This window comes from Labeo rohita, chromosome 3 (genome assembly GCF_022985175.1).
Source record: "Labeo rohita strain BAU-BD-2019 chromosome 3, IGBB_LRoh.1.0, whole genome shotgun sequence".
NCBI classification, from domain to species: domain Eukaryota; kingdom Metazoa; phylum Chordata; class Actinopteri; order Cypriniformes; family Cyprinidae; genus Labeo; species Labeo rohita.
In genome coordinates, this window is record NC_066871.1 from 32,077,752 (window position 1) to 32,092,353 (window position 14,602).

Sequence of the window (14,602 nt, forward strand, 5' to 3'; positions counted from 1 at the left end):
TTAGGGTAGCTCTTCTAGGAAAAAAACATTTGAGAAGAGGTAGATTACATTGTTTTGTGACTGTAAAGTGTGAATTGTGACTGATTTTGGCTGTGCTCTTAAAATTATGTAAAACAGCATTTAAAAATGACATACTGTGTTGTATTCAAGCAAATTCTCTTTAGTTACGTTACTCTACTGCAATATTGGTGCATTTTAACTGAGGCATTTCCACAGAGGAAGCAAAGGAGGCAGTGTCTCCTCAAAATATTGGATGAGGAAAAATAAAAAATTGTAGTACAAAAATAAAACAATGTCAATATTGCAAAATATTACATTAAAAAGTATATAAATCATTTTTTAAGAAACATTGTCCAACAGCGACACCAGCAGGTAAAGTTACAGCTGGAGTCTGCATTTCTCTCGCCTTCCCTGAGGCCATTGAGCAGGGTTGCCAAGTTTTCAAAACAAAACCAGCCCAGTTGCTACTCAAAACTAGCCCAAAACTAGCCCAATCACGTTTCAAGGGGGGTCCCACGTTAAAAATCGCGTTCCGGGGGATAAAATACACTTTTTGTCGGGGTTCCCCTGGTCATCAAAATATCAGAAACAACCTGCGGCAACAGTGTTAAAGTAGCCCAATTCCGCGGGAAACCGGCGGACTTGGCAACACTGCCATTGGGTTTTAACAGCATGTGTTGAGTTTGGTGGGGCTGACCAAGAATGAATGGGGGAAAGTCCTGTGAGAGGAGGCAATCCCATTGCGATATGACTGGTTATGTTTGGCTGTGATTGGTTCATGCGATAAATCCTACCACTTGGGTTTGTGTGCGTTCTGAATGAGCAATATAATGGTGTTAATGGGAAGACTAATGTAAAAGTAAGCAAACAACTCTCATACTTAAACAGAACCACTTTGTAAAAAAAAAAAAAAAAAAAAAAAAAAAAAAAAAACAAAGGCCTAAAAACATAATCTGTGGGAGTTTTTAGTGAGTAGCACTGATGACTGATGATTAAATATTAACTATGAAAAAGATAGCTGAGCATGAGTTCATAAATAAAACATTGTTTAAAACTGTTACTGCCTTGAGTTACTATTTTAATAAATGTGACCCTGGATCACAAAACCACTCTTAATAGCACAGATTTGTAGCAATATAGCGAAAAACACACTAAATGGGTCAAAATTATTGATCTTTCTTTTATGTCAAAAATCATTAGGATATTAAATAAAGATTATAATCACGTTCCATGAAGGTATTTTGTAAATTTCCTACCGTAAATATATCAAAACATTATTTTTGATTAGTAATATGCATTGCTAAGAACTTCATTTGGACAACTTTAAAGGTGATTTTTTCAATATTTATTTATTTATTTATTTATTGATTTTGCACCCTCAGATTACAGATTTTCAAATAGTTGTATCTCCACCCAAATATTGTCCTACCTTGACAAACCACACATCAACAGAAAGCAATGTAAAATTTTCAAATTTCCAGAAAATGACCCTTATGACTGGTTTTGTGGTCCATGGTCACAAATGTAAAATGTTTAAAAACACTAACTTGATGGGATTCATACATTTAATACACAGAATATTTATTATCGTGTTAAACAAAAAGGCCTCTTTTGATCCAAAATGCTGTAACTTTTGGATACTTGATACTATCCCCACAAAATTTGAAATAGATACAGCTAACATGATGCAGGGCATCACTAAAAAAAACATTTTGCCTATCTTATTTCTTTTCTGAGATGTCGAATGTCAGATAAGACAAATATGTAAAATTTCCCCTGAGCACAATTTTTTTATACAATTTTATCAGCTATTTCTCAGCAGGAGAGAGTCCAAATGTAAAAATCAAATGGTATCTCCCTTTGTCTCTCCTTACTACAGTCTTGGAGTTATGAGTCATTATTTTGTGTCACTCAGAAAAAAAAAAAAATTCAGGGAGGCAAAAATGCCTTCATGCCTTAAAAGATTAATGTAAAAATTTTAACCAAGAAAATGTGACTAGGACATACATTTACATTTGTTTTTAAAAAATAAATAAATAAAGGTTGAGGACTTTACCTGCTTATTTCAGAATACCACCGCAAACCGTTTTTTACAGAGATTTGCAAATAGTTTGAATAGAACTGTTTGTGTTTAAGGGTGAAGTGTACCTGTTTAACTTAGCAATGGAAGAAAGAGACATGTTTGGAAACAATCATTATCTATCACAATTCTATTTGGTGAACAGAAAAACACCTTCAAAGAGGAATGACAGCATATAAGCACCTGTAGAAATCTATATTCTGCCTTTTGATTAAGACGATCTCTGATGCGTGACATCCCAGAAATAGCCCCACGAGAGTGAGCTTTGATCCTGTTTAACATGTTCGGAAGCCGGGACTTTGATGATGTCACGTGAGTGTGTTTTGACACAGGATGCCAAAAGGATACTGTGACAGATGGCTGAGGAGCCTGCAGAGCTGTTATTGACGTGAAAATTGGACAAAAATCAAGGGAATTTTTTGCTAACTGAAACATATTTACTTCTCTATTCATGCACATTAATCTGTGCATTAGTTTGACTTTGTATAAAGTCACAAAGTGACATCGGACTAAGAGTTCTTGGTGTCTTTTTTATCCATTTGGTTCATTTATGTCACATATTTTAGATATTAAAATTTGGACACCTTTTTTGTGCATTATGTTGTCCAGTCATTTGCAATTGTCCTTGCAGCAGATCAGAATGGCTAGAGAGAGAGAGAGAGGGAGAAAAAAAAAACAAAGTTAGATTCTTAGGTGTCTAACTGATCTGCCTTAAGCATGAGTGGAGCAAATGACCTACAATATATGACAGCTGTGGCCGCTTGCAAGAGGACGTCCAAGACATTATGATCACAGTCAATCACTGTATAGCAGTCTTGGATGTAGTCTTAAAACTCAAACACTTCATATTAGTTAAATTCATATTAGTGTAAATACTAAATTTTAGCTTTATCACAGAATCAGATTTGGGGATCAGACACTCATCACTATGTGTCAAGGTCAGTAAATCTCTTGAAAAATCCAAAATTTTACCTTTGTATGACAAGGAAAGGTTGCTTCAGCTTGTTAAACCTCGTCAAGGCCCTGAAATTTGTTAAAAATTATGTATGTATGTATGTATGTGCTGTGTGTATGCATGTCTGTATGGCTGTGTAATACAATGAAGCTAGGATGTCACCTGCTGGTGAACTGTAGTCACTACAAGCTTGACAGTCTGGTGCATGTTGAGCCTGGAAAAACGAATTGGAGTTCTTTGGCTTGTGACAATATAGCAAAACACTTTTTGGTGCTAAATACGAAGAGTTCAGATGCAAAACCAGCTAAAAGCCATCTTGGTCAAAAATGAGATAATGATACTGAGTGAATGCTCCTGACACATATTATACGTCCATCAAATACTTTTTCTTCAAACTCACTAAAATACTAGCCTCAGCCCAATCAGAAGTACCGGTAGAAACCTATACATCTGAGCCTGATAAAAATGCATTTTTTAAAGAAAGACGTCAGATGAATTTAGCTGGTTTTGCATCTGAACTCGCCTATGGGCGACACTTCTAGTTTATTAGCCGCTATAGTGAAATAAGTTAAGAATACCGTTGGAACCCACAGATTTTCCGCCTATAGCCGCTATGAGGCCGGGGAATGTGTGAAATCCTCCTGCGACCGCGCTGCTTAAACCCGGCACAAGTCTCCCTCGCGCCCCGCCCTGGTGAAAAAAACAGCATATGCTGGTAGGTATGTTTTGATGCTGGTTTAAGCTGGTCCTTTGCTGGTTTATGCTGGTCCTTGACCAGCAACATGACCAGCAAAAAGCAGCAAAGGACCAGCTTAAACCAGCATCAGAACATACCTACCAACATATGCTGGTTTTTTCAGGATTCGTTACTCCGTTGGTTACCGCGAATGTAGACACCTTAATATACTACTGACAGTTCCCGAACATGAAAAATAAAAAGTGAAATAAATCACTTACCACAGTTGTAAATCGTACTTATTGCTGCTCCCGAATGTCTGGCCAGGCTGGGAGACCAGATAAAACCAGCTACTTCCAGCTAAAACCAGCCTGGCCAGGCTGGGAGACCGGCTAAAACCAGCTACTTCCATCTTTAACCAGCCAGGCTGGGAGACCAGCTAAAACCAGCTACTTCCATCTTTAACCAGCTAAAACCAGCCTGGCCAGGCTGGGAGACCAGATAAAACCAGCTACTTCCAGCTAAAACCAGCCTGGCCAGGCTGGGAGACCGGCTAAAACCAGCTACTTCCAGCTTAAACCAGCTAAAACCAGCCTGGCCATTCTGGGAGACCAGCTAAAACCAGCTACTTCCATCTTTAACCAGCTAAAACCAGCCTGGCCAGGCTGGGAGACCAGATAAAACCAGCTACTTCCAGCTAAAACCAGCCTGGCCAGGCTGGGAGACCGGCTAAAACCAGCTACTTCCAGCTTAAACCAGCTAAAACCAGCCTGGCCATTCTGGGAAACCAGCTAAAACCAGCTACTTCCATCTTTAACCAGTTAAAACCAGCTTGGCCAGGCTGGGAGACCAGCTAAAACCAGCTACTTCCATCTTAAACCAGTTAAAACCAGCTTGGCCAGGCTGGGAGACCAGCTAAAACCAGCTACTTCCAGGTAAAACCAGCCTGGCCAGGCTGGGAGACCGGCTAAAACCAGCTACTTCCAGCTTAAACCAGCTAAAACCAGCCTGGCCATTCTGGGAAACCAGCTAAAACCAGCTACTTCCATCTTTAACCAGTTAAAACCAGCTTGGCCAGGCTGGGAGACCAGCTAAAACCAGCTACTTCCATCTTAAACCAGTTAAAACCAGCTTGGCCAGGCTGGGAGACCAGCTAAAACCAGCTACTTCCAGGTAAAACCAGCCTGGCCAGGCTGGGAGACCGGCTAAAACCAGCTACTTCCAGCTTAAACCAGCTAAAACCAGCCTGGCCATTCTGGGAGACCAGCTAAAACCAGCTACTTCCATCTTTAACCAGCTAAAACCAGCCTGGCCAGGCTGGGAGACCAGATAAAACCAGCTACTTCCAGCTAAAACCAGCCTGGCCAGGCTGGGAGACCGGCTAAAACCAGCTACTTCCAGCTTAAACCAGCTAAAACCAGCCTGGCCATTCTGGGAAACCAGCTAAAACCAGCTACTTCCATCTTTAACCAGTTAAAACCAGCTTGGCCAGGCTGGGAGACCAGCTAAAACCAGCTACTTCCATCTTAAACCAGTTAAAACCAGCTTGGCCAGGCTGGGAGACCAGCTAAAACCAGCTACTTCCAGGTAAAACCAGCCTGGCCAGGCTGGGAGACCGGCTAAAACCAGCTACTTCCAGCTTAAACCAGCTAAAACCAGCCTGGCCATTCTGGGAGACCAGCTAAAACCAGCTACTTCCATCTTTAACCAGCTAAAACCAGCCTGGCCAGGCTGGGAGACCAGATAAAACCAGCTACTTCCAGCTAAAACCAGCCTGGCCAGGCTGGGAGACCGGCTAAAACCAGCTACTTCCAGCTTAAACCAGCTAAAACCAGCCTGGCCATTCTGGGAAACCAGCTAAAACCAGCTACTTCCATCTTTAACCAGTTAAAACCAGCTTGGCCAGGCTGGGAGACCAGCTAAAACCAGCTACTTCCATCTTAAACCAGTTAAAACCAGCTTGGCCAGGCTGGGAGACCAGCTAAAACCAGCTACTTCCATCTTAAACCAGCTAAAACCAGCTTGGCCAGGCTGGGAGACCAGCTAAAACCAGCTACTTCCAGCTTAAACCAGCTAAAACCAGCCAACCAGCCTAAGCTGGTTTTACCTGTTTTTTTTCAGCAGGGAACAACGTGCAGTAAACGGTAAAACAGTTTGCATAGCCTACAGCTAAAAATAATTAGACGCGGATGGGACCGGAAGCCAGACTCTTAAAATGTACACATGGCCGCGCCCACTCTTGCGGTAAAAATAAGGTGAAAAGTACGGATATAGTAAATATTGATCATGTAGAGGCCTTAATTGGGAAATAAATATAATACTATACTATATACTATACTATAGGCCAATGTAGAGGCTGCTTTAAAACGTGACACTGAAATGAAAAATTAAAATGTGTTATTACTTAAAATAAAAATTCTTTACCATTTTAATTAAATATATATTACTCTATACATCAGTAATGTATCAATGTCTTTGCATATAAACATAGTAACACATTATGAAAAATAATGTGCTAAACATGCAGCACTCACTTTTACTGTATACTACTCTGACTCTCTGTCCACCAAGCCTTTTTGACCTGAAAGGAATTAAGCCCTGATCCAATATGTTGTTCTAGCAGTAGAACATTTGTTTGTGCCTATGGACACTCAGCAGTTGAGTGACTCATTACTATGAAATTATCAAATAATGTTTAGAATTACACCAATATGACTGCCATTGGTTCATATTTTCATTTGAATATTTGAATCAGATCTGGATCTGAAACTGACCCTGATCATTTGTTTTCAAAACTGAAAATAAGAATCTGTTAAAACTCATTTACATAGAGCTGATTATGAGAGCAGGTGTTTCCTGTGTGTCAGAACTCAACTTCCTGTCCTGAAAAAAATCTCCACAGATCACTGCATCTGATAGAAGACAAAATTCAGCATGAACTTTTCAGATTCACATATTCTTGTATCATGTGAATGCCAGGCTACTGGAAGCATTTTATCTCTTACAATTTAAAGCAGAACTTTACTGTATGAAATAATACAATCATTTGTGGTTCATTTATTAGTCATGTGACAGTGAGTGTGATTTTGTTGACTGTCATTCAGACTATATTCATTTCTTCTGTATTCTTCACAAATGATCTTTACCTGCAAATTTTACATCTTTCATTGTTCATGTTTTCATTAATTGCATAAGTGAAAACTTACTTCATTTTGAAATTGTTTTTTAAATGCAGTTTATTAAACAGGTTGTAAATTATCATACATTAGCATTAAAGCCGAAATATTTTCTGCAGAAAATGACACAGTTCAAGCTACTAAGTTGCATTGTTTGACTATTTTTAGTTTCATGATTACTATTACACCATGTCAGCAAAATAAATTTACGTGCTATCATAAAACAATCAAACAGCTCTTTAAATTCTTTGTGTTCAGTCGCTGCAGTCAGATTTCTTGATGCTTTTGCTGGTGGTTTTTGAGGCAGTAGTTGCTTCACATGTCAGCTGTGTGTCTTTGTCCCACTCTGATCTGTCAGTGGTCAAAGAACTGCTCATCTTGAATTTCTTATCAGGCTGCTGTTCAGCAGATCCAGTGAAGACGCCTTCAGTAACTGAGTTCCCGTTCACAAGCCAACGCACATCAGCAAAAGCCCCAGACATGTGATTGATCAGACACACCAGAGTGACTTTACTGGAGCTCAGCTCTTCTCTGGATGGACGGAGGATGTTCAGCACAGGAGCAGCAGCAGCATCATCTAAAACACAAATTATCATCAACATTTGCAAAAAAACCTTCATCTCAGACTTCAACTCAAATATTATAGTCTGACTGTATATTTTAACATTTCTACATTTCCAAAATTTTACACATCAACATATATAAGTAAGTAATATAATTATTTGCTTAATATAAGTATTTTAATATGCAATATCTCAATATCTTTGAAAAAAAGATGCATGTTGGATTTTTGTTTTAGGTTAAAATGTACATGAATATATATAGCACTGTATAGATTTTAGGTGCTGACACTTTTTATACTATTTCTAATCATCTCTGTCTTCACTAACTCATTTTCCTACAGTGTGACAGATTATTAAGTCAAACTTAATTTATGTAGTTTTTCAATTAATTCATAAATCCTGCATGTTTAATAATTATAACAGAATTATCAAAACATAGTTTTAGATGTCACACCACAGGTCGATTTCTCATGTGCTCTATTTTTAAAAAATCTATCAAATTAAACACAATGCATATGAATACCTGAATATGAATATAACACACAACTAAGAAAGAAAACACGGATTCAAGTTAAAGTTGCAGTAAAAGTTTTTTCAGTATAAATTTAAGATTGGTTCCTGGAGGTTCTGAATAAAACTGCCTGTGACTGAATTTACACATTTAACTGTAAATGAACAACAAGGTCAACTAAAAAAATAATGAGTTTATATATCTACAGTGAGTAGAGTATGTGTAATACAGTGAGGAGAAAAACAAGTTTTAATAACAGTGTAAAGATGACTTACCAGTCACAATGAGTTTTGTTCCTTGTCCGAATACCACAATGATACATTTCATATGTTCAGTCGAACAAAAACCTCCTCAGTCTGTGAAGAGACACAAACAGAAGTGAAACACTCACTGGAGCTCAGCTGACTGTATCCTTTACACATTTAATTCATGGAGAAATGATTCAGATTCAAACACAAACACTGTTTTAGTCTTCATGTTAGTTGTGTTTGACTGCCGTGTATTAAAGTGCTTTGAAACACAATCTCATATGTGGCTGTTGTTATTCTGCAGGTGTCAGTGACTGTCGTGAATCCTGCTGTAGTGAATCACAGTGAATGAAGCGCATAAAGTCACTCTGAACATGAACACATGGATCTACTGATGATGGACACTGAAGAAAACATCTCGGTTACGCATGTAACCCTTGTTCCCTGAAGGAGTGAACGGAGATGTCATGTCGGTGACCAACAAATTGAGGATCCACTTAGGTCTCTCATATGAACCAATACCAGTTCTCATGGATTCATCGAGTGTATGGACACTCTGGAACAGTTTTAGCAAGCCGAGCCGGGGCCACTCAGTGCTTCTACCCGTTTGAGGTGGGAACACAGGAGGATACCGGCTCTACATGAAGGCTATAGAATCTAGTGAACGTGTTTGGGGTCACCCAGGCCGTTGCGTCCGGTCTGTGTACCATCTTAGGACTCGGACGGGACAAAGCAAAGCTAGGGCTGGGTTTGCCTCCTCTGGGGGCAGTGCTTGCAGGCTCACCACCTGGTCCCTGAAGGGAATAGTGAGAACCTTGGGCACATAGCCGAGCCGCAGCCTCAGGGTTACCTGGGAGGCAGCCGGCCCGAACTCCAGGCACAATTCGTCAACCGAAAATGCGTGCAGGTCCCCTACCCTCTTGATGGAGGCCAATACAAGGAGGAGCAGAGTTTTCGTTGATAGAATCTTCAGCTCAACTGATTACAAAGGCTCAAATGGGCCCTGCTGTAGTGCTCTGAGCACTAGAGACAGATCCCAAGATGGTACGGACCTGATGAACAGGTCATGCTTCCTCATCGTCTTCCCTTCTATGGGGTTGTGGTGTGCAGCAATAGCAGCCACGTAGACTACGTAGCCACGTAAAACAGCCTTCGCTCCAACCCTTGCTGCAAGAAGGATAGCACGACTCTGATCGGGCATCTTCGGGGGTCAGTGTAGCTGGTGTAGCCCCAGTGTAGCTGGGGGCCCGTCCAAATCCCCAACACTGCCTGCCCATACATGGCCCCCCCAGCCAGTGGTGGAGGCATCTGTGTAACAGCATGCCTGGAGACCTGTTCCAAGAGGACTCCTACCTGGAGAAAGATAAGGTCTGACCACGGTCTGACTCCGTGGAGACACAAAGCGTGAGTAGTATGTTTGATGGCACTCTTGAACCCCCTCACTGGCGAGAGGGGAGGGTGAGTGCGGTCTGGGATTGGCTCCCCGTCCCCTCTGGGGCAGGATGTGCTTGACTGCCTCAGTCTGCTTCTGTGCGGCAGAGAACTGCTAGGCACAGTTCTCCACTGCATCGCCGAAAAGGACGACCACCCTCGTGCAGGTCCTTCAGTGTCTTGGCCTGATGAACCCGCAGTAACACCATGGCATATAAGACGGAGGCAGCTTCTCCACAGGTCACATAAGCACTGCCGATCAGAGCGATTGCCTATGGGCCTGGGAGGGGAGCAACGGTTTGCCCCACCAGGTGGAAGTGATGTTTTGACTCATCTGTGTCGCTACCAACCGCTCCACCAGAGGAACCTCCATTTTCCCCCCCTGCGCTGCGCCACCATCAAGGGTGGTGAGGGAGGATGAACCACTGGAAGGCTTTCTGGCAGTAAAAGGCACCGTCCATGTCTGAGTAAGCTCGTCATGCACTTCCGGAAAAAAGGTGGGGCCCTGAGAACCAGCGTGGGCCACCCCGAAATACCAATCGTCCAGCCTCGAGGGGGGACCGATCCTCTTGGCGGCCTGGGCAAGCATAGCCATCATCCCCGGGTCCGCATCCAGTATTGCTGACCGTTCAGAGGACAGCAGCGAAATTGAATAATCCTACCCGGAGAGGTCTGGCTTACCCTTCGATACAGTGATCAACATCCAGTCATCAGGGGGGAGCCCCGAAGCATAAGGGTTGTACCAGGGAGGGTCCAGCCCATTTCTTGGGCAGGCTTTATGCCCAGACACACGAGGCAGCAATTGTGACCAATCACCCGGTGCCTGGTAACGACCACATCCAGAAACGCACGGGTGGAAAGGCATCTTATACCCCGACACAACACTGTCTCTGTACCGACGTAACGTCAAGTTGGTACAGACGCATTGTTGCTTTTAAAAAGGCGTTCCACCCAGAAATGCTCTTTTAGGATTGCTCTATTAGCATGCTGAGGCACATAGGGGAGATTGCCACCTGCAACACAAACAAGGGTTAGAGCAGCTCATTTCAGTTTCTTCTTCTTATGAAATGGAGAGCAGAACAATGTTAAACCGCTCGACTCCAAAGCGAAAGTCTAAATATTGGCTCGTGTAGTTTACACTTGAAGTGGACTGGTCTCTCTAAGCGAGATCCCAATTCATCGGTCACCAACGTGACTCGGAGTGACTGAATGATAGGGAAAGTTCCTTACAAACCCACAGGACTTTCTATCTTCTGAGGAGCAAAAAAGGATCAATTTAGCAAAATGTCCCAGCTGCTCTTTTTAATTTAATCAAAGCATAAAGTGACCAGTGACTGTCCAGCTACAAACAGGACAAAAGAGATAAATGCAATTACAGGACAAATTAGCAAAGAACCTGCAGGGTATTTTAACCATCTCTGATGTTTTAATTCATCAGGAATCTGAGCTGTGAAGTGCTCTTATTTGTCTAAAAGCAGAAGTGAATGTGAGCATTGAGGAGGTTTTTGTCATGCTGTGAATCAATGTGAAACGTACTCACTACCAGAGCTGTCCCATGTGCCACAGTAATACACTGCAGAATCATCCATACCCAAGTTACTGATGATCAGCTGATAGTCAATATTTGACTGAGCTTTACTTCTGAAGTGGCTGGAAGTAAAACCATCCCCATATTTGTCAGGGGCGCTGTGAGAATGATAGTATCTCAACACAAACTGAGGAGCTGCGTTTGGAATCTGTTTATACCAGCTGACGTATTGACCCTCATCCTTTTCAATGTTACAGTCCGTAATCCAAGATTTGCCTTCTTGTTTGTAAATACTGGAGTGTTTCTGAGTGACCACTTTCACACATCTGACAGCTGTAAAATTATAATGAATAAAATTAATTTAATCAACGTTGACACCCCTGGAGAACAACATGTTTAGAGTGAAATGTGTAACTTACATGACAGAAGAGTGAGAATAAGGCAGTAGAATATGATCAACATCTTGACTGTGATGAGCAGATTGAGTTTAGTGAAGAGATGAAGAGAATCAGAGAGAATGAGATTCTCATATAGAGAAGACAAACTCTGAAAGAGGGAGGATCACTACAGTTCAGCCCATCAGCACATCACTTCATCCTAACAATGAAATGGATACTGGTTTAATATTCTTAGCTAAATTAAGACAAAAATGGGACTTGATATGTAGCGTCTGGACCAATCAGACATACATTAATTGTTACATTTAACAAATAGTCTTTAAACACAACAGGCCAGCTACATGCTGGAGCTCTGGAGACAACCCCCCCCCAAAGCAACTAACACCCCAAAAGGGCTCAGTTGCCAGGACAACGATCTGATATCACAGGTTTTATTGCCTCATGGAATGCAAACGGAGCACACTACATTTCTCTATAGGAAAGACACAATGCCTATAGAAATGGACTCTTTCCTATTCATTCACAGACAAACCTTTCTTTGAACTTCCTATTACACATAGCCCAGGTCATTGTGTACAGTACTACTGCATTGTATTTTAATTTTGTCTGTCGTATTTGTATTTGTCTTTTTACTGTTTTATGCATGCATTATGATAGATGACTAGTCATACAGCCCAACTATGCCATGTTTGGACTCTTTTAATTCGTATTTTGATGAAAAGATGGTGTAAATTAGATGTTGATACTTATGCAACATATTAGTGTTTTAAGAAACCTTAGTAGTTTTGCATCAACACCCAATCGAATTACATATGCAAAATACCATGCTCACAGACAAAGAGTCGTAAACTTTTCCTCCAAAGGTGAAAGTTACCATTGGTTCGCGGACCTCCTGGAGGCGCAGCTTAAAGGCCCCCTCGGTCCTTCTTCTTCTTTCTTCGCTTCCTCTTCTCTGTCTTCTTCGCCTGCAACATCTTCCGATTGCTGCCCGTGTGGAGGAACCCACGGGGAGCCTGAGCCGCCACAGGGCATGCCCGGCGGGCTCGACAGGCCCAACATACTGAGCTGTGGCTCTCAACCACAAAGAGCCAGACAGTTCCACTCAACCCTGGAATTCATCATCATGACTCGCCTCAGCCAGTCAGTGGTTCTTGGAGAACCTAAGAAGATGAGCTAGAACTCTTCAGGACTTCCCTAAGCGTGTGCCAGGCCTTGCGGCCTTGTCTTTCCATTCCACAAAGATCACAGGACTTCAGCTGGGTCAGCTCTTGGTTCTTCTTCACTTTTCACATGGGAAGACACTCCCAAGAGTCAGGACATCTTTGGAATTCATCACTCTTCAGACCCGGAAGAACGTGATTGCAATTCCAAAACCACCACTGCTCCAAACCATCAAGACTTTCAGAGACTGCATTTGGACACTTGTTCGACGACCAAGGCAATGCAAGTATCGTACACTTAACTAAACAAACAAAGGTTTAGTATAAGCTGTAGACAGCACTGATGGTTTCACAGCAGGTGGTTAACTGACTCTTTTCGTAGCTTCATTTCCTTGTCTCTCTCTAACTGCTTCTCACTGACCATTCCCCCATGTATGAGTGATTTCATGTTTGTTTGTTTAGATTAGTTGTGTTAGTCCTTCGTTAATAAACTATTGTGCACAAATTACATGAGTTTTGATTCTGATTCTGCCTTGCAAATTAATGTCACTTTACGATTCCGATTCGAGCTACATGCTCTAATGCAATGGTACTTTAAGAAAGTTATTTTCTGTGGCCAAGAAAATATCATTTCTTAGAGCTGATATAAAGATTATACTGAATGTTCGCTGAACGAACAGATTAGTTGATGGAAAATTGATTCTGCTACAGTTACTACTGGCAGCTGATATAAGTAATTGTAATTAATCATAATTAATTGTAATTATTTATACACATTTCCCTTTGAGCTAAATCGTGACAGATTTTTACATGTAGCTTTATTGAAACACTCAATTATTTAATTTACCTTCAGGAGTTAATGCATGATTTAACATGAAGCTAAACACATATTCATACATTTCTATTTCACTTTATTATATTATTACACATTTCATGAATGAAAATACAGGTGCATCTCATTAAATTAGAATGTCATGGAAAAGTTCATTTATTTCAGTAATTCAACTCAAATTGTGAAACTTGTGTATTAAATAAATTCAGTGCACACAGAATGAAGTAGTTTAAGTCCTTGGTTATTTTAATTGTGATGATTTTGGCTCATATTTAACAAAAACCCACCAACAAATTAGAATACTTCATAAGACCAGTAACAAAACATTTTTAGTGAATTGTTGGCCTTCTGGAAAGTATGTTCATTTACTGTATATGTACTCAGTACTTTGGTAGGAGCTTTTGCTTTAATTACTGCCTCAATTCGGCGTGGCATGGAGGTGATCAGTCTGTGGCACTGCTGAGGGGGTATGGAAGCCCAGATTTCTTTGACAGTGGCCTTTAGCTCATCTGGATTTTTTGGTCTCTTGTTTCTCATTTTCCTCCTGACAATACCCCATAGATTCTCTATGGGGTTCAAGTCTGGTGAGTTTGCTGGCCAGTCAAGCACACCAACACCATGGTCATTTAACCAACTTTTGGTGCATTTGGCAGTGTGAGCAGGTGCCAAATCCTGCTGGAAAATGAAATCAGCATCTTTAAAAAGCTGCTTAGCAGGAGGAAGCATGAAGTGCTCTAAAATTTCTTGGTAAATGGGTGCCGTGGTTTTCAAAAAACACAGTGGACCGACACCAGCAGATGGCATTGCACCCCAAATCATCACAGACTGTGGAAATTTAGCACTGGACTTCAAGCAACTTGGGCTATGAGCTTCTCCACCCTTCCTCCAGACTCTATGACCTTGGTTTCCAAATGAAATACAGAACTTGCTCTCATCTGAAAAGAGGACTTTGGACCACTGGGCAACAGTCCATTTCTTCTTCTCATTAGCCCAGGTAAGACGCCTCTGTCTGTGGTTCAGGAGTGGCTTAACAAGAGGAATATG

The 14,602-nt window shown here is 41.3% G+C and overlaps 1 protein-coding gene and 1 gene segment (V, D, J or C); both read right to left on the bottom strand.

The window, feature by feature from the left end:
* Window positions 1-6,937: 6,937 nt before the first annotated feature.
* LOC127163186 (immunoglobulin lambda-1 light chain-like) overlaps window positions 6,938-14,602 on the bottom strand; it is a 50,352-nt gene continuing 42,687 nt past the window's right edge. For all 5 annotated transcript variants that reach the window (XM_051106284.1, XM_051106283.1, XM_051106282.1 and 2 more), the window contains exons 3-4: window positions 8,237-8,266; window positions 6,938-7,464 (exon numbers count right to left, since the gene is read on the bottom strand). In XM_051106284.1, coding sequence (XP_050962241.1) covers window positions 7,142-7,464; window positions 8,237-8,266 — 353 coding nt within the window. In that variant the 3' untranslated portion in view covers window positions 6,938-7,141. The remainder of the gene's footprint in view (window positions 7,465-8,236; window positions 8,267-14,602) is intronic.
* On the bottom strand, window positions 10,971-11,708 carry LOC127163188 (T cell receptor gamma variable 4-like). The segment is given in 2 exon segments: window positions 10,971-11,501; window positions 11,588-11,708. Coding segments are annotated over 2 exon segments (384 nt in total).